This window comes from Dipodomys ordii, unplaced genomic scaffold (assembly GCF_000151885.1).
Source record: "Dipodomys ordii isolate 6190 unplaced genomic scaffold, Dord_2.0 Scaffold164, whole genome shotgun sequence".
NCBI lineage: Eukaryota > Metazoa > Chordata > Mammalia > Rodentia > Heteromyidae > Dipodomys > Dipodomys ordii.
In genome coordinates, this window is record NW_012267380.1 from 136,895 (window position 1) to 159,632 (window position 22,738).

Consider the following 22,738-nt stretch of genomic DNA (forward strand, 5'->3'; position numbering starts at 1 on the left):
GGAAGGAAGGAAGGAAGGAAGGAAGGAAGGAGCAAACAATCCAGGTTCTGGTGGCTCACATCTTGTAATCCTAGCTACTCAGGAGGCTGAGATCTGAGGATTGAAGTTGAAAGCCAGCCCAGGAAGGAAAGTCTGTAAAACTTATTTCCAATTAAGAACCAAAAAGCCAGAAGAAGAGCTGTGGCCAAAGGGGCAGTGTGCCAGCTCTGAGCACAGCTAAGAGGCAATGCCCAGACCTTGAGTTCAAGCCCCAGAATCAGTACAAAAATTCTCCAACGCAGGTGAGTTAGAGAGCCGGAAGGCCCGGGATGGGCGGTCTCCTGCACCCCTACTGATCCCCACCCTTCGCGGCCCAGGCCCCCCCTTTCTGTCTGAGTGCCAGGGCCCCCTTTAACCAAGAGATTTAATTAAGGCTACAAAAAAAGAAAAAAGAAACTTTTACAAAGCCTTATTCCTGGCATAAAAAAAAAAGCCACAGAAGTGGCTCAAGTGGTAGATCACTGACTAACCTATGAGTTAAGATAAATAAATAAAATAAAGGCAAGCAACCAGCTCCACCACAAAGAGCGTGGAACAATTAACCCTAACCGCCAGCGTGGCTGCAGGGCCGCCGCCTCCGGGCGGGGCCAGGGCGGGGTCGAGCCGCGGCGGGGCCGGCGGGGCCGGGGCTGTGCGTGACTCCACACCACGCAGACCAACTTAGCACCGGGCGTCCTGCGTGGCCTGGAGACGGCGTGCGGGCAGCCCCCCCCCCCCACGCGGGGCCGAGCGGGCCAGGGGCTCGGGCCTGGAGGGAGGCAGGGGCCTGAGTCACCAGCCCGGCCCCACGGGCCGGGATCGGGCACGCCCCGTCCCCGTCACCGCTGAGTCACCGCCGCAGGCCCCGCGCCTCCTGGCTTTTCCCGGTTTCGCGCGTCGCAGGCTGTTTTCCCCCAAGTGTGTCGTCATCGGCTGCGTGCTGTCTCGGTCCAGCGCCCCGCCTCCCTCCCCGGGAACCCCGGGATCGTCAGACGCCAGCCCCCATCGCCGGGACTCCAGCACCAAGTCCGACTGCTGGCCTCCGCCTGGCCCCGGGCAGGCAGCAAAGGAGGACGACGCTGCGGGTCCGGGTTGTCAGACAGGAACGTTAGGTTTAACAGACCAAACTGGGGTTCGGGAAGAGGTGTGCAGAGCGGAGCCCGGTGGTTAGGGAAGCCCGGGAAGGTCGTAAGGGCTGACATCACATCACAGGACGGCACACAAGTCACTACCTGCGGGTGGCCGTCCCCAGGCTTTTCCTGTCCCTGTCACAAAGATGCTATTGTCCCATTGAGCCCAGAGAAAGCTGCGCTGAAACACTTCCTAGAGAAAGGAAATGGAGACAAAGGCCCACCCACTGGAGACAAAGCTCCGCCCACCAAAGACAAAGCCCCACCCACTGGAGACAAAGCCCCGCCCACCAGAGACAAAGCCCCACCCGCTCGAGCCAAAGCCCCGCCCACCAGAGACCAAGCCCCCACCTGCTGGAGACAAAGCTCCGCCCACCAGAGACAAAGCCCCACCCGCTGGAGACAAAGCTCCGCCCACAAGAGACAAAGCCCCACCCACTGGAGACAAAACACCATTCACTGGAGGCCAAGCTCCACTAACCAGTGATAAAACTCCTCCCGTCCATCAGAGACAAAGCCCCTCCCATCTAAGACAAAGCTCCACCCACCAGATCCCTGGATTGGGGCTGGGGCAGGTTTGGGGACCTGGGTTGATCCTGGCACTGGAGTAGGCCTCTCAGTGAACCTGCCCTTGTCTGAGGCCCCACTACCACCCAGAATGAACCTGTTACCTCCCATAACAGGTCCAGGGCGGCCCTTACTCCAGCCATACTCCATCATTTCTGTGGCTCCCTGGTCCCCACACTTCCTTGCTAATAAGCCCAATTTACTTTCCAGCTCCAGGCTCTTCAAGTCCACATTCCTCAGACTGCCACTTTGGACCTTTCTGAAGTGGTCTCTTCTCTATAAATACACACACACACACACATTTGGGCACCGGTGGCTCATGCCTGTAATCCTAGCTACTCAGGAAGGATCGTGGCCAGCCCGGACAAGAAAGTCCATGAGACTCTTATCTCCAATAAACCACCAGAAAACCACAAGTGGCACTGTGGCTCAAGTGGTAGAGCACTAGCCTTGACCTGAAGAGCTTAGGGACAGCGTCCAGGCCCAGAGTTCAAGCTCTGACGACCCCTCCCCCCAAAATATAGTATACATACATATGTGTGTGTGTGTGTGTGTGTGTGTGTCTGTGTGTCTGTGTCTGTGTCTGTGTACTGGGGCTTGAACTCAAGGCCTGGGCGCTATCCTAAGCTTCTTCATTGAAGGCTGGCACTCTACCACTGAGCCACAATTTGATTTCTGACTTTTTGGTGGTTCATTCGAGATATGAATCTCATGGACTTAACTGAGCCTGGGCTGGCTTTGAACCACCACCATCTGATCTCAGCCTCTTGAGTAGCTCTGACTACAGGTGTGAACACTGGTGCCCAGTGAGAAAGATTTCTTAAACGGCCTGGGTAGACAGCTCTAAGCCCATCCTCTGGGTATAGACCTGAGCTTTAGGTGCAGGGTGCATAAACAGCCCTAGGCAGAAAGTAACCTAGCTGATCAGTATCTGAGTTCTGGAGAGGTGTCTCTGTCCTCAGGCCTCACTGAAGAGAGTGACCTGACCTCAGCAGGTGACACCCCTCCAGGGTATGCTCAGCCTCTTTACCATCAGGGCCCTCATTTCAGTGTCACCTGTCCTGTTAGTGTCAGCTGATCCTGTCCTTGGAGGTGGCTCTGGTCATAATGACGTTATAGGCCAGTTCTATCCTTCCTGGAGCCCAAGGTGATTGCAGAGGAAAGAAACAGAGAAAAGAAGGCAGGGAGGCCAAGCTTTCCCCTGCTTTAGCTAATCCTGGGTAGAGGGGCAGGAATCAGCACATATTTAAGGGATTTCTGGTGTGTGTGTGTGTGTGTGTGTGTGTGTCTGTCCGTCCGTCCTGGGGCTTGAACTTAAGGCCTGGGCACTGTCCCAGAGCTTTTTGGGCTCAAAGCTGGTACTCTATCACTTGAGCCATTGCTCTACTCGTAGCTTTTGGGTGGTCAATAATCTTTTTTGCTCAGTTTGGCTTTGAATCTTGATCCTCAGATCAAGCCTCCTCAGTAGCTGGGATAATAGGTGTGAGCCACTCAGGCTGTATTTTAGGTGAAAGTAATTTAAGGTATTCATGACTCATCTTCTCCTTAACCCCCTCACCTCCTCCGTTCTCTCTGAACCATCTCCCCTTTAGCCCCAGAGCATTCACCTGCCTGGACCCTGGGACCCCAACTAGGAGGCATCAGCCCGGCCTTTTCTTTCTCTTCCCTGGAGGACCCAGATGTGGCCACCTGTATTCTAGCCCATGGGGAGCCTGGCTAAGGCCAGTGACCACTCAGCCAGTTGAATCAGGCCAGGAGTCCAAGGCCTGTCATTAGCTGGCCCAGGCCTACGGGATGTGCAGACAACCTAAGGGGTGTGCCAGGACAGAAGTATGGAAGTATGGGCTCTCTGCTCACCTGGGGCTTCGCCTCCAGCTTCATCTGAGCTCAAGGGCTTCCTCAGCCGTGTGTGTGTGTGTGTGTGTGTGTGATCTCAGAGGCTGCCCAGGCCAGCTTCTAGTTCCTTTTTTTCACGGAGCAGAATTGCTGCTGTCAATTCTTTCCCAGACATAAGACTAGCTGGGATCCCCTGGGCGGGTGGGGGGAGAACTGGCCGAGAGAGCTGGAGGACCATTATCCTCTGCTTGGCAAAGTCCCCAAGCCCCAGGGCTCAGGGCCTGCCTGCGTAACCAGGCAATACTTTTATTCCCACAGAGGAAAGAAGGGCTTTGGATTTTACTATCCCTCACTCCATGGATCATTTACTTTAAAAAAAAAAATTGGGGGGGGTCTGGTCATGGGGCCTGAACTCTGGGCCTGGGCGCTGTCCCTCAGCTCTTCAGCTCAAGGCTAGCGCTCTACCACTTGAGCCACAGCACCATTTCCGGCTTTTATCTTTTTGCTTATGTGGTGCTAAGAAGTCGAACCCAGGGCCTCATGCATGCAAGGCAAGCGCTCTACCACTGAGCCACCTTCCCAGCCCCGTACTTTAAATTTTTTTATGACTTATATTGTCTCTGGTTAATAAATAAAAGCCGAGGGCTGGTGGCTCACGCCTGTAATCCCAGCAACTCAGGATGCTGAAATCTGAGGATCAGAAGATCCTGGTTTGAGGCCAGCCTGGGCAAGAAAGTCCAACAAAAGATTCCATCTCCAAAATAATCAGCAAAAAGCAGGGCTAGGGGTGTGGCTCAAATGGTAGCGTTCTAGCCTAGCAAGCACAGCCTGAGCAAGTCTGAGGCCCCAAGTTCACAGGCAGGGAGGACTCGGGCTCTGGAGGCTCAGGGAGCAGGGAGACTTTGTACAGGTCCCTGGGGAGCTGGCTGGGAGGCTGACTGCCCCTGAGTCTCTTCTGTAAGTGGTAATTTACAAGGCACTTTCACTGGGCTCTGGATGAACTCAGAGCAGGATAAAAGCAGGGTACCCAGCATCCCTGACACTGTGCCCTTTGATCTGAGCCTTTCTCCCCTGCAGCCACTTAGCAATCACCCCAGCTCCCGCATAATAAACACCGGTGAAAGAGGAAGCTGGGATCTGCTTGGCCGCCCCACAGAGATGGGATGGACAGCTTCATTGCCACTTCCTCCAGCACAGGTGGAAAGTTCTAGGGCTGGGCTGCCCCTCCCCCACGCCTGCTTCCCGCACCATTTGGCTGTGCCCTAGGAGGCGGAGGGTGCCCAGGAAGGAAAGGACAATGGCAGGAAGTGGGGGGTTCTGCCCACCTGGCCAGCTCCCTGCCAAACCCACAAAACTCACTATAGAGATTCCTGGGTGGGGATCTCCAATAAGCCACCAGAAAACCAGAAGTGGCGCTGTGCCTCAAGTGGTAGAGCGCTACCTTGAGCTGAAGAGCTGAGGGACAGCGCCCAGGCCCAGAGTTCAAGACCCACAATCAAAAAAAAAAAAAAAGATGGTTTTTTGATGGCTAATTGGAGGTAGAATTTCATGGACTTTCCTGCTAGGGCTGGGTTCAAACTGTGACCCTCAGATCTTAGCCTTCTGAGTATCTAGGATTACAAGTATGAGCTGCCAGACTTTCTTTTTTCTTTCTTCCTATTTTCTTTATGCCTTCCTCTTTCTTTTTTCTTTTCTCTCTCCCCCCTTCTCTCTCCCTCTCCCTCTCGTAATACTAGGGCTTGAGTTTAGAACCTCATGCTTGTTTGGCTGGTGCTCTACCACTTGAGCCACACCTCTAGCCCTCAAGCCTGGCTTTCTGCTGGTTATTTTGGAGATGGAATCTCATGGACTTTTCTGTCCTGTCTGGCTACCATCCCCAATCCTCCAGATCTCTGCCTCCTGAGTAGCGAGGATCACAACAAGCATGAGCCATGGATATTTTGCTGTTTTATTATTATATCTATTATTAGTAGTATTAATTTTCTTTTGAGACAGGGCCTCGCTATTTAGCTGAGGACCTCTCAATCCCCCTGCCTCAGCCACTGGAGTGCTGAGATGACAGGTGTGCATTAGCACATGGGACTCAGTTAATACAATACCAGGGACATAAACTACACAAGATAAGTGTTGGATACACCGAGGGACTAGAATGCAGAGGTGGCAGAGGTACTGCCAGCAGCCCAGCCAGCAGCCCAGCTTTTCTAAGCATTGGGAGTGGCTGACAGAGAGCTGGAGACAGTTTTCCCTGTCTTCCCCACCCTGGGGTTCGGGGAGCCGGAGCGGAGGCGCCTGGCCAGGCAGGTGTTTCTCCTGTGGCGGGTGGCTGGGCAAAGGCACCTGTCTCTTGGCACCAACCAAACCAGTCTGTGCCTCTGGGCTCCATGTTTCCCTGACAGCAGCTCCTACCCACCTTGCCTCCTCCCCCCAGCCCTACCTGCCCTTTCCTACCCACCTGCCCACTGCCCCCAGCCCCTGCCCTCTCCCACACTGCCCTGATCTGCTTGGCTGGCCCCACAGGTGTGGACAGCTTCTTTGTCACTTCCCCTTGGGCACAGGTGGAAAGTTCTAGGGCTGGGCAGCCCCTCCTCCACTCCTGCTTCCCCAAGTGCCATTTGGCTGTGGCCCAGGAAGGGGGGGCACAATGGCAGGAAGTGGGGGAGGGGGGCCGGCCACCTGGCCAGCTCCCAGCTGGACCCATAAAGCTTGTTACGGAGCTTCCTGGGTGGGAGTGAGGGGAAGGGAAGCCTGGGTCAGACCCACCTACCCGTTGGGAGTGAGCCCCTGCCTCTCTCTGGGCCTCAGTTTACCTCCTGGTGCTGAAGCAGCAGGAGGAGGCCCTGCCCTGTGTACAGTCTGGGAGGTGGGGGTGAGGTGAGGAAGGAAAGTGCTTCCTGTCCGTCAGGTTGTGTTTACCTGGGGCCACAGGCCCTGGCAGGTTAGCTTCAGCTCAGAACCTTGTAAGGCCAAGGTGTGTGGGGGTGGGGGGCTGGGGGAGGGGCAGAGGCCCAGCTAGCAGGGAAGCAGGATGTGTGGCCTTGGTCCACACAGAGCATCTCCTGTGTACACACACCTCCCGCACGCTAGAAGCCTCCATGCATGTAGGGAGGATGGGTGAGGGTGGTGAGGCCAGCCCGGGCCCCAGCCTTTCTGTCCTGCTCTGCTGGAGAAGCCTCATGTCTCCCACATGCCAAGGGCAGTCAGGGCCTGGCCACCAGTTCTTCCCGTCCCTCCCGCCTCTGCCTGGCCTCTCCATCTCCTCAGCACCTTTGGAAAAGCCCAGTCTCTGCCTGCTGGCTTGCCAGGCTCTGGAGGATCAAGATTCCTTCCTGAAACGAGGAATGTCCCCTCACTTCCTCCCACAGAGCCCTTTCTCCCATCCATCGCCCTGGGGACCCCAAGCAAGGTACTCTGAGTTGTTTGGTGTTTCTGTAGTATAAGGACACAGCGCCCCCTGGGGGTGTGCCGGGCGGGACCCCACACTGCCCAGCTCCTGGGTCCTGTCCTATCTTCCCTCCCAAGGCTCTGGAGACTTTGTACCCAACCCATCTTCACCCGGTATCTCTATCTCCAGAGTAAACACCATTTACAGGGCCTAGTTGTGGCTTAATTTCTTCCACTTTGCTCTGGCTCTGCGGACTCAGCCCCCAAAGGAGGAGGCAGGGGGCTTCCATGTCCCCTTCCCTGGCGGAGTGAAAGTGCTTGTCTCACCAGGCACCAGTGGCTCACACCTGTAATCTCAGATACTCACGAGACTGAGATAAAGGTTTGTGGTTTGAAGCCAGCCCAGGCAGGAAAGTTTGTTAGACTTTTCAATCAACAAGCTAATAGCTGAAAATGGAGCTGTGGCTGGAGTGGTAGAGCTTTAGCCTCAACTGAAAAAGCCAAAGGACAGGGCCAAGGTCCTGAGTTCAAGCCCCAATATTGGCACATGTGTGCACATGCGCGCGCGCGCGCGCACGCACACACACACACAAGTGGGTGACTCCAAGGCCATCTCCCCCGGGATGTGGGGGATTTCCACCTGGAGCTGGACCCAAGAGCCTCATCCCAGTTCCGTGTTTTCCCAAATGGCCTCCTCAATGCCAGGAAAGATGCCAGAGATAACCATGCTAATTGCCTTGATGAAAGTCACCAAGACAATCGTCCAGATGTTTTCTTCTCAGCTTCCCAGATCGACTTCACCCTCTGATCACCCCCTCCCAGGGGCCCTCATCCTTTCTTTCCATGTGGGAGCTTTGGGGGGTATGGGAGACCCTAGTGTGGTGTCGGGGCTGTGAACCTAGCTGGGCTAGACTGCTGCCCCTCCCCTCCCTGGCGCGGGAGCCCAGGTGTCCTAGGGTGGTTGATGAGTCAGTGTCAGTCTCTAGGCTGACCTCAGCTTGTGTCTGGTGGGCCGGGGGAGAGGGCAGGGGACAGTTTCCTCTGATACTAGCAGGTGACTCAGGGGCCCAGGGCTGGGGCCTTTCCATGACTGTTGGCTAGGGCTCAGGAATCCAGAGGAACTGGTCATGGGAGGGCGGGAGGGCCGAAACTCCTCCCTTGGCGCCCGCCCAGTCAGCCATATATCCAACCCACGGGAAGCCTCCCATCAGATCAGCGGCGATCTGAGGTGAGCTGGTTGACTGGGAGCAACCTGTCTGCTTGCACTTGCTACTCTCGCACCTGATTCTTTTGGGGCTCAGCCTTGAGGGGTCAGCAGTGTCTCTGAGCCACACAAGAAGAGGCTTTCTGTGGCCCTTTGGGATTGTACAGCTTGCAGAGTGAGGTCTCCTACCTCTGGCCATTCTCCATCCTCCGGACACTGAGCCATGGCCTCCATGGGCCTGCAGATGCTAGGCATTGCGCTGGCCGTGCTGGGCTGGCTGGGCGCCATCCTGAGCTGCGCGCTGCCCATGTGGCGCGTGACGGCCTTTATCGGCAGCAACATTGTCACGGCGCAGACCAGCTGGGAGGGACTGTGGATGAACTGCGTGGTGCAGAGCACTGGGCAGATGCAGTGCAAGGTGTACGACTCGCTGCTGGCGCTGCCGCAGGACCTGCAGGCGGCCCGTGCGCTCATCGTCATCAGCATCATTGTGGCCGCCCTGGCTCTGCTGCTGTCGATCGTGGGGGGCAAATGTACCAACTGCGTGGAAGACGAGACCACCAAAGCCAAGATCATGATCGTGTCAGGAGTGGTGTTCCTGCTGGCCTGCCTCCTGGTCATTGTGCCCATTTCCTGGACGGCGCACAACATCATCCGAGACTTCTACAACCCCCTGGTGGCATCAGGGCAGAAGCGGGAGATGGGAGCTTCTCTGTACATCGGCTGGGCAGCGTCAGGGCTACTGTTGCTTGGGGGGGCCCTGCTGTGCTGCAGCTGCCCGCCCCGGCAGGACAAGCCCTACTCAGCCAAGTACTCGGCCGCCCGCTCCGCCCCGGCCAGCAACTATGTGTGAGGCACCGCCACCCCGCTGTCCCCTCTGTCACTTGGCATTTGCTTGGACTGATGAGCTCAGCAGTCACCTCAAGATGGCCCTGGCCTGGGCCCCTGGCTGTGGAAAGCTGTAACTGAGGCCCGGGGACATCTCCCAAGGCCACCTTGAGCTCTAAACCTCAGATGGACACTCTGCCCAGATGGTAATTCCAGCTTTTCTTTTCTTTTTTTTTTTTTTTTGCTGGAGGGACCTGGGCACACCTAGCCAGCCTCAGAGTGCGGGGTGTGGATCTGGGCTCCGGATGGTGACGGTGACCTAGGCCTCACCCACCCACCTGCCGTAGGAATGGAGCTTGAGTGGATGGACAGGTTTGAGAGTAAAAACTGGTCTGGGAAGTGCTGGCTACGGAAGGCGAGGAAAGCTGCCCTGCCTTGCTGCCCTGTGGCTCAGCCCCTCGGCAGGACCCCCATGCCTGGAGATTGCCCCCCACCCCACAATCCTCTTTGTCTTAAGGACACTGGCCAGCAGGTAGAAGGTGGGGGGTGCTTTGTGCTCCCAGGGAATCTGAGACTCACCCTGCCCTCTGACTTCTCGTTCATTTGTTTGTAATTTAAGATCTGTTCATCACTTTAATTATTATTTTCTACAATAAATGGGAAATATGCACGGAAGCTTTGTTGTGATTCTGAGCATGAGCTGGGCAGGGCTGGATGCGGGGAGGGGGCCCATCAGGGTCTACTGTGACCAGATGTGTGTGTGTGTGTGTGTGTGTGTGAGAGAGAGAGAGAGAGAGAGAGAGAGTATATGGCCTGGGGCTTGAACTCGGGGCCTGGGCACTGTCCCTGAGCTTCTTTTGCTCAAAGCTAGTGCTCTACCACTTGAACTACAGCTCTGTTTCGAGCTTTTTTTGGTAGTTTAGAGGAGACATTCCTGCCCAGGCTGGCTTTAAACAATGATCCTCAGGGGCTGGGAAAGTGGCTCAGTGGTAGAGCGCTCGCCTTGAATGCTTAAGGCCCTGGGTTCGATTCCTCAGCACCACATAAGCAGAAAAAAAAAATCTAGAAGTGGCGCTGTGGCTCAAGTGGTAGAGTGCTAGCCTTGAGCTGAAGAGCTGAAGGACAGCACCCAGGCCAAGAGTTCAGGCCCCACAACCAGACCCAAAAAGAAAAAAACAAAAAACAATGATCCTCAGGTCTCAGCCTTCTGAATAGTTGAGATTACAGGTGTGAACCACCAATCCCTGGCTTCAAAACTTAGATATCCACCAGGCACTGGTGGTTTACACCTGTAATTCTAGGTCCCCAGATTCCTGGTTAAAAACCAGGGGCTGGGAATGTGGCTTAGTGGTAAAGGGCTTGCCTAGCATGCATGAAACCCTGGATTTGATTCCTTAGTACCACATAAACAGAGCAAGCTGGAAATGGTGCTGTGGCTCAAGTGATAGCTAGCCTTAAGCAAAAAAAAGCTCAGGGACAGTGCCCAGGCCCTGAGTTCAAGTTCCAGGACTGGCAAACAAATAAGCAAACAAGCAAAAAAAAAAAGAAAGAAAGAAAGAAAGAAAAGAAAAAAGAAACAACAACAACAAAGAAAACAGAGAGGGCTGGGAAGGTGACTCAGTGGTGGAGCGCTTGCCTCGCATGCATGAGGCCCTGGGTTCGATTCCTCGGCACCACATAAGCAGAAAAAGCCAGAAGTGGTGCTGTAGTACAGTGCTAGCCTTGAGCTGAAGAGCTGAGGGACAGCGTCCAGGCCCAGAGTTCAGACTCCACGACTGACAAAAATAAAAACAAAAACCAAACCAACAACAGAGAGCACTCTTCCATTCTTTTCCTTAGTCTGAGATGAGGACTTAACTCCTTACCTACCGATTCTGCTCACTGGCTAGCCCTCTACTAACTGAACCATGTCTCCCAACCCCTTCTCTTTCTTTCTTTTTATTTTGGTCAGTCATGGGGCTTGAACTCTGGGCCTGGACACTGTCCCTCAGCTCTTCAGCTCAAGACTAGCATTCTACCACTTGAGCCACAGCTCCACTTCTGGTTTTCCACAGCTCCACTTCTGGTTTTCTGGTGGTTTATTGGAGATAAGAGTCTCATAGACTTTCCTGCCCCTGCTGGTTTTGAACCATGATCCTCAGATTTCAGCCTTCTGAGTAGCTAAGATTATAGAGCCATCAGCACCTAGCTCTTCTTTTTCTTTTTCTTTTTTTTTTGTTGGTCGTGGGGCTTGAACTCTGGGCCTGGGCGCTGTCCCTCAGCTCTTCAGCTCAAGGTGAGCGCTCTACCACTTGAGCTACAGCGCCACTTCCTCTTCTTTTTCTTCTTTGAGATAGGGTCTCACTAGGTGGCTCCAGCTGGCCTTAAACCTGATGCCCCCCGCCCCCCCCCCAATGTCACCCACCCACCTGACTGCAGGAATTATAGGTGTGGCTGAGCCTGGCCAGGATTACATTCTTTCTTTTCAAACAGAGGGGAAACCGGTCTTGTCCTCCTCAGTGGGAATGAGTATGGGCTGGCTTGGCATCCATGTAGTTGACACATCAGAGAAGGCGGGACTGCTTGAGGATTCAGTTTATTTTTTATTTTTTGTTGGTCATGGGGCTTGAACTCTGGGCCTGGGTGCTGTCCCTGAACTCTTCAGCTCAAGGCTAGCATTCTACCACTTGAGCCACAGTGCCACTTCTAGCCTTTTCTGTTTCTGTGGTGCTGAGGAGACAAACCCTCATGCAGGCAAGGCAAGCACTCTACCGCTGAGCCACCTTCCCAGCCCCGCAAGTTTCAATATTTTTGTTAGGGATTTGGAGACAGCCTTGTATGGCTCCAGCCTGACCAAACCTGCCCACAAGTATCCCACACATGATTCTTTCTGTTGTTGTGGTTGTTTTGTTTTTTTCCAGTCTTGAGGCTTGAACTCAGGGCCTGGGCACTGTCCCTGGGCTTCTTTTGTTCAACGCTAGTGCTCTACCACTTGAGCCACAGCATCGTTTCTGGCTTTTTTCTGAGTAGTTTATTGGAAATAAGAGTCTCACTGATTTTCCTGCCTGGGCTGGCTTTGAACCGCAATCCTCAGATCTCAGCCCTCTGAGTAGCTGCTAGATTATTAGACTTTGCCAGAGAACCATGCAGACATCCAGGTACAGAGAACAAAGAAAGGTTTATTGCTGGGAAACGAGGCCGACAAGACCTCTGCTCACAGGAGAGCAGTGAGAAGAAACACCAGCTATTATCTGAGGTGACCTATATAACCAAGGAGGTTTAGGAGGGGCTAGAAGGGGCTAGGAAGTGGAGACCCTGGTGTAGACATGTGGGTGAGGGGCCCCATCATGGCAGACTAGGATTTATGGCTGCTACCCAAGTAGTAGATAAGGTCCTGTAGCTGCTTGGACCTGAAAGTCACACTAAGGGACTCTTGTTGCCTTATATGGTGGTAGCTGCCCCAGAGGAGGCCATGCCAAGGTAAAGGGGGTTAGAAGTTGATTATTTACTGCCTTTACTACGTGGGCCTAGTGTTTTCTAGGAAGGGAGCATGCTAAGCTGTGGGGTGTACTAAGCTATGGGAAAGGAGCTCAGTTCGCTAACAGTAGCTAAGCAGGATTACATGCACGAGTCCCTGGTGCTAGGTTTTTATTTTTTTTGAGACAGGTTCTCCCAATGTAACCCAGGTTGGCTTCTGTGATGAGCATTATGGAATATTGACATAGTGTATTACTGAATAGGGAATATACTGAGTGTATGTGTGTTGTGAAATAGCATGAAATATTAAGCTGTGAAATTAGGAGTTAAAACGATGGAATACAGAGCTAAGTACACACCCAGGGAACCAAAGATGTTTCCAAGGCAACCAGCTGAAGCAGAACCTGCAGCGATAACCAGACATGGCCAGAAGCAAAGAAGCCCAGCCTAAAACATAAAAACCCAGGGCAGCGGAGACCCAGTGAGACGACCTCCCTGAGCAAGTCAACTCCAGGTCAGACCGATCCTCCACTGAAGCGCCTTGCCAGGGTGGCCGCTACTCCCTCCAGCGATCCAGAGCAGCTTGGAAGACACCCTGGACCAAGTGACATGCCACGTGAGTTCCCTGGATGCGGGACGTGCTCAGTAGAATTAGGCATAAGAGTTACTTATTGGTGTAGGTTAATACTGGAAAATTTGAAGCGTTTGAGTAAACTGAGTGAAACAGTCTAAGTGTGATGCTGTCTGTGTGCTCGGCACAGGTGGGAAGCCTTCTGTTTGCACATGGACACAGAGGGCCTGGTGTGGGGAGATGGGCTTCTCACCTGCAGGCCGTTAGGGGACAGCCTGGATCCCAAACAACACAGGAAAGTGGCCACACTCCTTTTGCACACTCTGTAGACACCATCGGACACAACCCTCTTGTGGTCACACTAACACTCAAGACCGCTGTGCCTAAAGGACTGGGGTCATTGCTCTTCTCCTTTATTTGCTCATTGGTCAGGACACCTGTGGGGCCCAGTCTTCTGGCCATCCTCTCCTCCCTGCTTTACCCCAAGCACCACACATGGGGGTGTGCAATCAGAGCTCAAGCAGAGCCGACTCCTCCCTAAGGAAAGTGAGGCTCTGGGAATCCCACCTGAGGGTGCTGCTTACTCTGCTGGATAGGGGTGCACATTGCTGCCCTAATGTCAGTGAGATGTCCAGACCCATATCTCAGAAGGCAGCTTTGTTCACCAGTGGCCCACTCAGGCGCGTTCATGTCTAGGCCCGTGCCAATGACAGGTGAGGCTCAGGTGAACCTGAGTGTGGACCGTAGCCTTCTACTTTCCATCCTCAGTCCACTAGGCAGTGAGACCATGACAAGGCAGTTCTCTTGCTGATGGGTGCTGGGTATAGCTGAGCAGCTGCCCTTGACAATCGCCAGACCTACTGCCATTGCAATGTGTGCAGTTGGTTCCAGGCCTGATGTTTGACTCTTTGGTGAGGATCGCTCTGTCAGGACAAAGTCACGATGTGCAGTGGGTTCGGGACATGGAACACCTTCATGGGCCATGCTGGCCTCATTGTTGACTGCACAACTCCAAGTCCCATGACTTCTCAAGGAGCTCCAGAAACAGGCGGCTAGAAGCCACGTGGTGGGGGAGGGCTCTTTTATCTTAGCTACTCAAAAGGCTGTTGGTCAAAGCCACCCAGGCAGGATGATCTTGAGACTGTGATCACCAGTGAACCCAAAAGCTGGTAGAGCACTAGCCTAAGGCCCATAAGCACAGGGACAGTGCCCAGGTACTGAGTTCAAGCCCTAGGTCCAGTACAAGGAAAATGCAGCTGGACATCAGGAGGACAGCTGAGTGGGTCAGCCCTAGCACTATTTAGGGCCAGCAGGGGATCCATCTTTCTGGATGTCTATAGAAAGGGTATCTTCCTTGACATTGATATCTTTGTCGTCCTCCCTAACTACGTGGTATTATTCTCCATGTGGATTCTCCCTCGTTGAAGCAGACCCCTGCAGAAGGAGCTGTTGTTTTCACCCACTTGTTCTTCTAGAGGAAGCTGCTGAGCATGGCTAGGTATGAGTGTCCAGTGTGGAGGTGTGTCCCTTGTTGAAATCCCTGGCCTGGACCTTCCCAAGAACAGGATAAGTGCGTCTGTAATATGGATGTGGATGGAGTCCTGACAGATTCTTCATAGACTGATGGAGGCCAAACTGTGCTCACTGGAATGAGCAAGGAACACAGATCCTTGTTTGCAAAACTTTGGACTTGGCCATTTTGTCCTATTATGACTGAGACTTGAGTCTATTTTATGTGCTAAAGGGTATTTAGGTTTCTGGTTTGCTTTTTCCCTGCACCTTCAACTGTGTGGCTAGTCTTTTCCTTATCTACTAAGAGGCAAGAAAGGCTGCCATGTTGTTTCTGTGCACAAAGTCAAGAACTTCATGGATGAAATCTGTTTATCAAATCGAGAACTTGTCACTGGCAGGTTTCTGAATATGGCCAGCCCTCCATGGGCCTCCTCCTCCTCCTCCTCCTCCTCCTCTTCCTCCTCTTCCTCCTCCTCCTCCCCCTTCTCCTCTTCCTTTTCCTTCTCGTCCTCCTCTTTCTCCTCCCCCCCTTCTCTTTTTGGTTGTTTGTGGGGTATGAACTTGGGGCCTGGGCACCCGTCTCTAAGCTCTTATGTTCAAGGCTAGCACTTCACTGGTTTAAGTCCCAGCACCACTTCTGGTTTCCATTTAATCAACTGGAGATAAGTGTCTTAGGGACTTTCCTGCCGGGGCTGGCTTTAAACCACAGTCCTCAGCTCTGGGCTTCCTGAGTAGCTAGGATTACAGGCCTGAGCCTCCTGTGCCTGGCTCCCTCTCTCTTGCTAGCATTGGGAAACAATTCCTCAATTCGGACATGTTAGCAGCAGTAGAGGCAGCAGCAGTAGCAGCATCTTCCCCTGGTGACTAAGTCTGATCTCCTTGCAGAGACTACAAGCTGTGGATTCTCAGAACCACCCACCTCCCTGGCCAGCCCTAAGGGTGCCGGGTACATCCCTGGCTAGGCCTGGACTTGACAATTCCTCCTCTACCATTTGGGTGGCAATTGTGATTTGCTTAGCTTGTTTAGACTATTTAGAGAAAGTGGAATGAGCACTCGCTGCTCTGAGGAGGGTGAACATTCTCTCCCTTCGTTGGGTGGACAAGGGTGATGGTATTCATTCCCTACTTCTGTCTAAAGTTCACTATCATCCTGTAAAGTTCCTTTGCCACACCAAGTGTGAAAATGAGAGTGTCTCATTCACACTCAAGATTCAGGAAGAAAACCACAATGACCAGACTCCAGCAGAAACAGAATTTCCATATGATATTGAGTCAAGACTGACATGTGTCTTACACTCATCTTCATCCTTATAAGTAAATATTTTCCTTTCCAATATGCATTCATATACAATGTAAACAGGTAAGTAATCCACACTTGAAATAATTGAAGTTTCCTATGGTCTCCAGTGCCCGCTGTCTCTGAATAGAATGGTGAATCATCTGTCATGGTGGCATTGAAGCACATGGCTCTGTCTGCACTCAGTGGAGGGGTGAGGTTAGTGAGTGAGGGTTAGCAGAGGCTTTTTCCTCTAGGACCTTTGGAGCCCTGGGATTTTGGATGGGCATCACACACTGCCTCTCCATCAACCCTCATGAGAAACTCTGGTGCACCTTGACAAAGGCTGGAATAGCTGAAGAGTAGGGAAGGGAAGGTCAGAGCTCAAATTCTCTCAACAGGAAGACAACCTAGAGAGGAGAGAAGGAGTCCTGTGGAACTCACAGGAAAGGGCACAGAGACCTGCATCACAGTGGAAAAGTCAGATCATAATAGAGAGGGCAGAGCCAGGGGCAAGTGAGAGTGCCATGCCCATTTGCTCTATTGAGGTATCAGCTGTTCCTCTATAGCAAAGTGCAGAGGACACTCAAAGCATTGAGGGAGTTCGTGCATGGCAGTGTATGTAGTGCCAGACATCATTCTGATACAAGTAGAACATTGTGCATAAGTGATCCTTCGTGCATCCTGGATTTGAGGTGAACGGAAGGGGGGGGGAGGGTAGCCTGGGCCACATGGAAACTGTCATCTTGACCTCAGAGGACATTGTAGATAAAAGATCCAGAGTGTGTCCTCGATTAAGCATCCAAGGAAGGTGGCTGGTGGCCTGACCCACAGAGCCACTGTGGTCCTGACATCAGGAGGGGATGTGGAGGAAAGATTCTGAGTGTTTTCGGATTGGAGGTTGATGTAGGGGAGGGTGTGGCCTGGGCTTAGCCACCCGCCAGCCAGAGCAAAGGGAGACTTTTTTTTTCTTTTTTTTAATAACGTTTATTAACTTGAAGAAACTGCTAGAACAAATACCCTTAGATGCATATAAATGTCTAAGGCATTGCCATATAGACGGAAAAGAAGTATACATGTAATAAAGCCCATTTACCATTGTATAATTGTTAGCCCAGAAGCCTTCCCCCTCATGGGTTAACATGCTCTTTCCCTAGGCAACACTAGGCCCATGTAGTAAGGGCAGCAAATGATCAGCCCCTCCCCCCTTTCCCTGAGAGAGCACCCTGTTGGGATAGCTATGAGCATATAAGGCAGCGAGAAAATACCCCCAAATCCCAAGAATTGGTTTTCCGAGGGGTGTGTCCATGATCTTGACAATTTAATTTATAAATATTCAGACAGAAACATTTCATGGCTTTGGGACTGGGAAGGTGGCTCAGTGGTAGAGCGCTTGCTTTGCATGTCTGAGGCCCTGGGTTCGATTCCTCAGCCACATAAGCAAAAAGAAAAAGCGGGAAGTGGCGCTATGGCTCAAGTGGTAGAGCCCTCGCCTGGAGCTGAAGAGCTGAGGGACAGTGCCCAGGCCCAGAGTTCAGGCCCCACGACCGGACCCCCCCCCAAAAAAAATTTTCTGGCTTAACATCATTGAAACAAATGAAAATAAAAAATATTAATGTATCCTGAAGACAAAATAATAGTAATAACAATAAATGACATGAAATACTTTTTTAAAAAAATCTGTCTCAAAGGTTTTATTTTGTGGCTTACTTTACACTTCATTGGGGAACACCTTTTGAGATTTTTGGGGGGAGACATTCTTAGATGTTTTGTCCCTTTCTCCTCCTGGGGAGAGGGGTGAAGCCCGCTCCAAGCCTGATCTTGGCCTTCTGGGGGGAGGTCCTCTCCTGGAGCACAAACTTGGGAAAACATGTCTGCGTCATCAGGAATCCTTAGCTCTGATGGAAGAGAGGCAGAGAGCTAGTCAGCAGTACTGATGGGGACTGGGACACACCAAACATTTGAGAAGCTCCTACAGACCAGGTTTGAGCCAGGATGCTGCCATCCCTGCAGTCCAGCTCCAAGAGCTCCAAGGCTCTGAGAGCCCTGCCTGGGAACTGAATCTGTGGAAATCTATCTTGTCTTGCTCAGGAAAGAACTTGGGAGTCCAGCTCATGCCAGCTCCACCTGGACATAGCACAAGGGATTCCCCTCCTGCCCTCACTGCAGTCTTGATGATCAGATGTCCAGGCACAGTTGGCTTTCCAGAATGCACAGCACCTCCTGGAAGCACCGTCCTACTGAGAACAAGGACGACTCCAAGCACCACCACAGGGTGGGCCTAGACTCAGGCCCCCTGCACAGCATGCATTCCAGCATCCTCCAACCCAGTGAGCCCTGAGCCTTTCTTGTCAGCTCCTCTTTCTCCTTAGTCTCCTCTGGCCACAAGTCTCCTGTCAACTAAGTCAACTGCACTCAACCCCTGCCCACATTCTGGTTTCTCATTCACATTCCTTAGCCTCTCTAGGTCTCTGAATTCCTTTCCTGGAAGAAGGGAACCCATGCCATCTATGCAAGAAGGGTGCAGGAAGCTAGCATAGGCTTGATGACAGGAAAGTGGCAATCTATGCTGATTATCCTGGTAAAAAACCTGATGGGGCCTTCATCCCAGTATAAAGAACAGAGCAGTAATCTGGTGGTCCCAAATCACACAACCTCTCCTTCTCTCTCTCTGTCCTTTTGTCTGTCTCTCTCCCTGTCTGTCTTTCTTTCTGTCTCTATCTCCCAACTACTGTCTCTCTGGGTCTCTGTCAATCCGTCTGTCATCTTCCTAAGACGTTGGGTACTCTCCACTAATTGTGAAGAGGAACATATCTAGAAAATCCCATGGTCTCTGAGATCTTTCTCTGGGCCTGCACCTGGACTTGATTCTGTTTGAATCAGCTTTCCACATCACTAACTATGCTCCTAAAAGTGTGCTTTTCTGCCACTTGCATGGATTGATCATATGACATTTGGTGGACTAAGATTGGATACTTGAGCATTGGAGGGGCATCTTTCTTCAATGATCTGGGGAGAAAACAAGGGTTTCCTGGATGCTAGGCAAGTCCTTTTCCACTGCGCTACACCTCAGTATGAGATTCTCTCTGAAGCCATGCTTCCCATTTGAAAGTGTCTTCTACTGAGGGCTGCCGCCACCCTGTCCCATAGCATCTGCACCTCTGCTTTCCACACTGATGGTCTTGCTGCACCGTCTCTTCCCTCTTCTGTAGACAAACAGGGCATGGCAGGGCAGTGCAGGGGCAGGCATGTCCAGCAGCCACTTGGGCAGTGATGATGCCTGATGGATCCAGTGCCTACTTGGGGCTTCATGTCTAACGGCTACCGTCTGCTGCTGCCCCTGCCCAGCTGTGCCCATGTCCACCCTCCCTCTTCTGCCTTTTCCCTGGCTGTCTGCTTCTGACTCACTTTGATCTTCTGAGACTATCTGCACAAGCTCCAGGTTTTCTGGCTTGTACCCGTGCAGCAAGTATTTGTTCATAGCCTTGAGGATGACATCCCGCAGCGTCTTATCCTGGTTGGTCACCTGGGTCAGAACAGGAAAGAAGCCATCGGGGCCAGTGCCTAGTATGCCTCCCTTCCCACATGTCAATAGCCAAGGATCCTGTGGAGCCCCCTCAGTGCTCAGCAGAGGAATCACCCACGCTGCAATGCGGGTATTTCTACTCTTCCTTCCTAGGTGTGGTCTCTGGGAGGTAGGATGGGCCTTGTCCGGAACTCTTCCTAGCTCCTCTCTTCTCAGCAGTGTGCTACTTCCTTCCAGCCTGGATGCCGTTGACCTCTTGTGGCTACAGGCTAACAGAACCAATGTAAATGGCCAAAGGACTTACAACAGACATTTGCCCAAACCCAAGAGAGGGAGGAGGCCCAGAGTCCAGGGCCCAGTGCCTCCTACCAGCCAGGCCTGCTCTGGCCTGGAGGATGAAGTGATGGGAGACACAGCCCCCACCCTTATCCTGCTCCCCTGTGGCTCTGAGAAGAGCAACAGGAGAACACAGCCTCCTAGATGGCTACTAGTGACAGCCATTGTGGCTGGTGGCCAGGAAGGGGCTGAGCAGGATGAAGGGTCATAGACTCTCCATGAGGAAGCATGACTCCAGCACACTTGAGGACTTTGAAGAGGAAAGAGGCTTCTTTTGAACTGGGAACAGATTCTGTTGTGTCCAGGATGAACACCACCCAGACTCCCACCTTCCTGATTAACTCTGAGGCCACCACGTGGCTTTGGCCCGCTTTGGCCAACCACCATTTCATTGGGATTGCAGCCTACTCAGCAGCCTCCTCTCCCCGTGTCAGAGACAACCCATTCTCTCCCAGGAAATCCACTTCCTTCAAGGCTAAACCTCTGCTCCAAACATCAGCTTCCAGATCTTCCTTCCTCCAGGGAAAATCAAAGAGGTCATAGTTGGACTCTGCCTTCCACAGTGCCGGACTTCACCTCCCTTATCCCTGTTTCTTCCCCTCAGGGCTCCTCAGGGGCCCCAGTGTGTGGTTTGATGGCGATTCTTGCCTAGGGACTGGACACACTGCTCCCTCCCTCCCTCTTTCCCTCCCGGCCTGTGGTCAGGTGCAGCCCTGAGCACTTCCCACTGCCTCCAGCGTGTTGTGTTCTTCACACCGCTTCCCACCAGAAGGTCACCTTGAGGAGGGAACAGAAAAGGACATGCAGAATGCCACAGAGCTCTGCCTGCCTGAGGACTCCAGGGGAGCTTCCTGCTGTCCAACTCACCACAATGCCTTTGTAGACTCTTCCTGCTCCTGTGTGCTCCCACAGGATCACTCTGATCAAACAGGCATGTCCTACCTGCTTGTTGTATAGAGACATGTGAAAGCTGCTGCCGCACTCCTACGCCACAACTCTGTCTGGCTGTTGCTTGTGCTGGAGGCTGAAGGGAAGGCTGGGCTGCTGGTCATCAAGGTTATCCCGGCAGTACCTGGAGATGACAGGGAGATGCAGGCCCTGAACTGGAGGGACAGCAACTGTGGACACTGACACTGATGGGTGCCCCAGCCTGTGAGGCAGGTCTTGGAAGTCCGTGTGTGTGTGTGTGTGTGTGTGAGAGAGAGAGAGAGAGAGAGAGAGAGAGAGAGAGAGAGAGAGAGAAAGAGAGAAAGAGAGAGGGGGAGGGGCTGTTTCAGTCTCAGGCTCTGCACCCATAGCCTTACCCTGGCTGGGTTCCTGGATTCCCCACTGAGCCAGGAAATGGGAGACATAGTGCTCCAGGAAATAGTCATGCATATGGAGCCTCAGGTGAGCCAGGAGCTGCTGGAGGCAGAGATGCTGTGGGGGTTCCAATAAATCCTCTGGATCGTGGTCCAGACAGGTGCGTAGGAGTCACGAGATGGCACTAGAGGCAGATGGGTGGGAAGTAGAGTCTGAAGAAAGGCCAGCACTTCCTGTGATCTCCTTCACACCCCTGTGATGGTAGCTGCCCTTGTAGAGACCAGCACAACCCAACACGAGCACCTTTTGGTTGTATCCCCAGTTCAAGCCAACCCAGGGCAGGCCTGCAGAGAAACTCCAAGCAGCAATCCAAGACCAAATGCTGGGAGCAGCTTTGTCCTCTTCTTCTCCCTCTGTCCCCCTGTCTTCTCCTCTCTCTCTCTCCCACTGAGCCTCTAGATGCTAGAATCCAAGAAGGCTTGCTGTCTCACCTGGCATGCATAGGGTTCTAGGGCACCTTCTTGGGAGATCTGCTGCCTCACTCCCCAGGAACCCCACACGCCTGCCTACCTCCACACCATTCTACCAGTTCTCACTGACACTCCTTCCTAGCAGCATCTCAGGGGTTCTGACCTAGGCCTCCTCTGGATTTCAGGGTGAGCTGGGCAAGCCTGCATGGCATGGGCAGTGGTGAAGATGGATTCTCACAGGGCTCAGCCCCGGGCCCCTGCCTCGACTGGTGATAATAGCAGGACTTCCAGCCTGTCTTCCTCCTGCTGCAGATGAAACCCTGCACCCAAGGTTCTAGTGACACAAGAGTTGAGGGCTCCTGAGTTGGCCCAGCCTCCCTCCACCCCCAGTGTGCACACGTGCACACACACACACACACCTGTTACCACCCCAGAGACATGCATCCTCTCTGGAGACCAAAGCCCACTCACTCCCAGAGCTGGTTCCAAGGGACATCCTCACTGGACTAGTAAGTGTGTCATCTTTCCAGAGGATCCTGTGGAGACTTCACAAGTCCTGAACCTGTTGAGGATTTGAGCATCACTGGCCAGCCCAGGAGAGTCAGCACATTCCGGCTCTTCTCACTCCATTCCACTCATTGCCTGGAAATCAGCCCTTCCATTGTAGCAACTTCCTATCTGCCATGGAAGAGGACAAACAGCTCCTGGCCTGGTCAGCTTAGGAGTCTAGGTACCTTCTCTCTGGCCCCAGCCATCCCTGCTCTGTCTACATCTAGGTTGGGACCCTCTTCCCAGAAAGAAGAGGCCTCAGGGAAACAGAGTTACAGAGAACCCACAGCTCTAGAGCAGACACTGCACCGCACCAGCCTGGCCTGGTCCAGCCCACAACCTCCACATGTGATTCCCCAGGCACTGGCAACTGCCAATAAGTGAGTTTCTGTAAGCACCCCACTCACCAGGTTCCATTCCCAGGGCTCCCAGTGCAGCTGAGGAATCCTATCTCATTCGAGTTGGTGCTCACCTTGTGAAAAGCAGGTCCAGGACCTGCTGGGTGTCCCCAAACCTCTTGTAAGTATTGAAGGAGGTGTGAATGACGACGGAGTCCCTGATCAACTGGGCAGGCACCAAGTGCTCCACCTGCTTCTCCAGTGTGCCTGCCGCAAGGAACTCTGACCCGCGGGCCTTGTCCGTGCACTTTCTCTCATAGCAGAGAGAGCCAGTGAGGAGCAGGGACATAAGACTGATGGCTTTGCTAATGGTTTCCTGCCCTCCACCCCCCCATGTCACCTGGGAAGTCCTCCAGAACAATCTCCAGAGACGGCGGC

General features: G+C 53.1%; 1 protein-coding gene across 1 annotated transcript; it reads left to right on the forward strand.

The window, feature by feature from the left end:
* Nucleotides 1-8,105: 8,105 nt before the first annotated feature.
* On the forward strand, nucleotides 8,106-9,634 carry Cldn4 (claudin 4). The gene has a single exon (XM_013033192.1). The coding sequence runs from the start codon at nucleotides 8,360-8,362 to the stop codon at nucleotides 8,987-8,989; it is 630 nt and encodes a 209-aa protein (XP_012888646.1). The 5' UTR covers nucleotides 8,106-8,359; the 3' UTR covers nucleotides 8,990-9,634.
* Nucleotides 9,635-22,738: the final 13,104 nt, after the last annotated feature.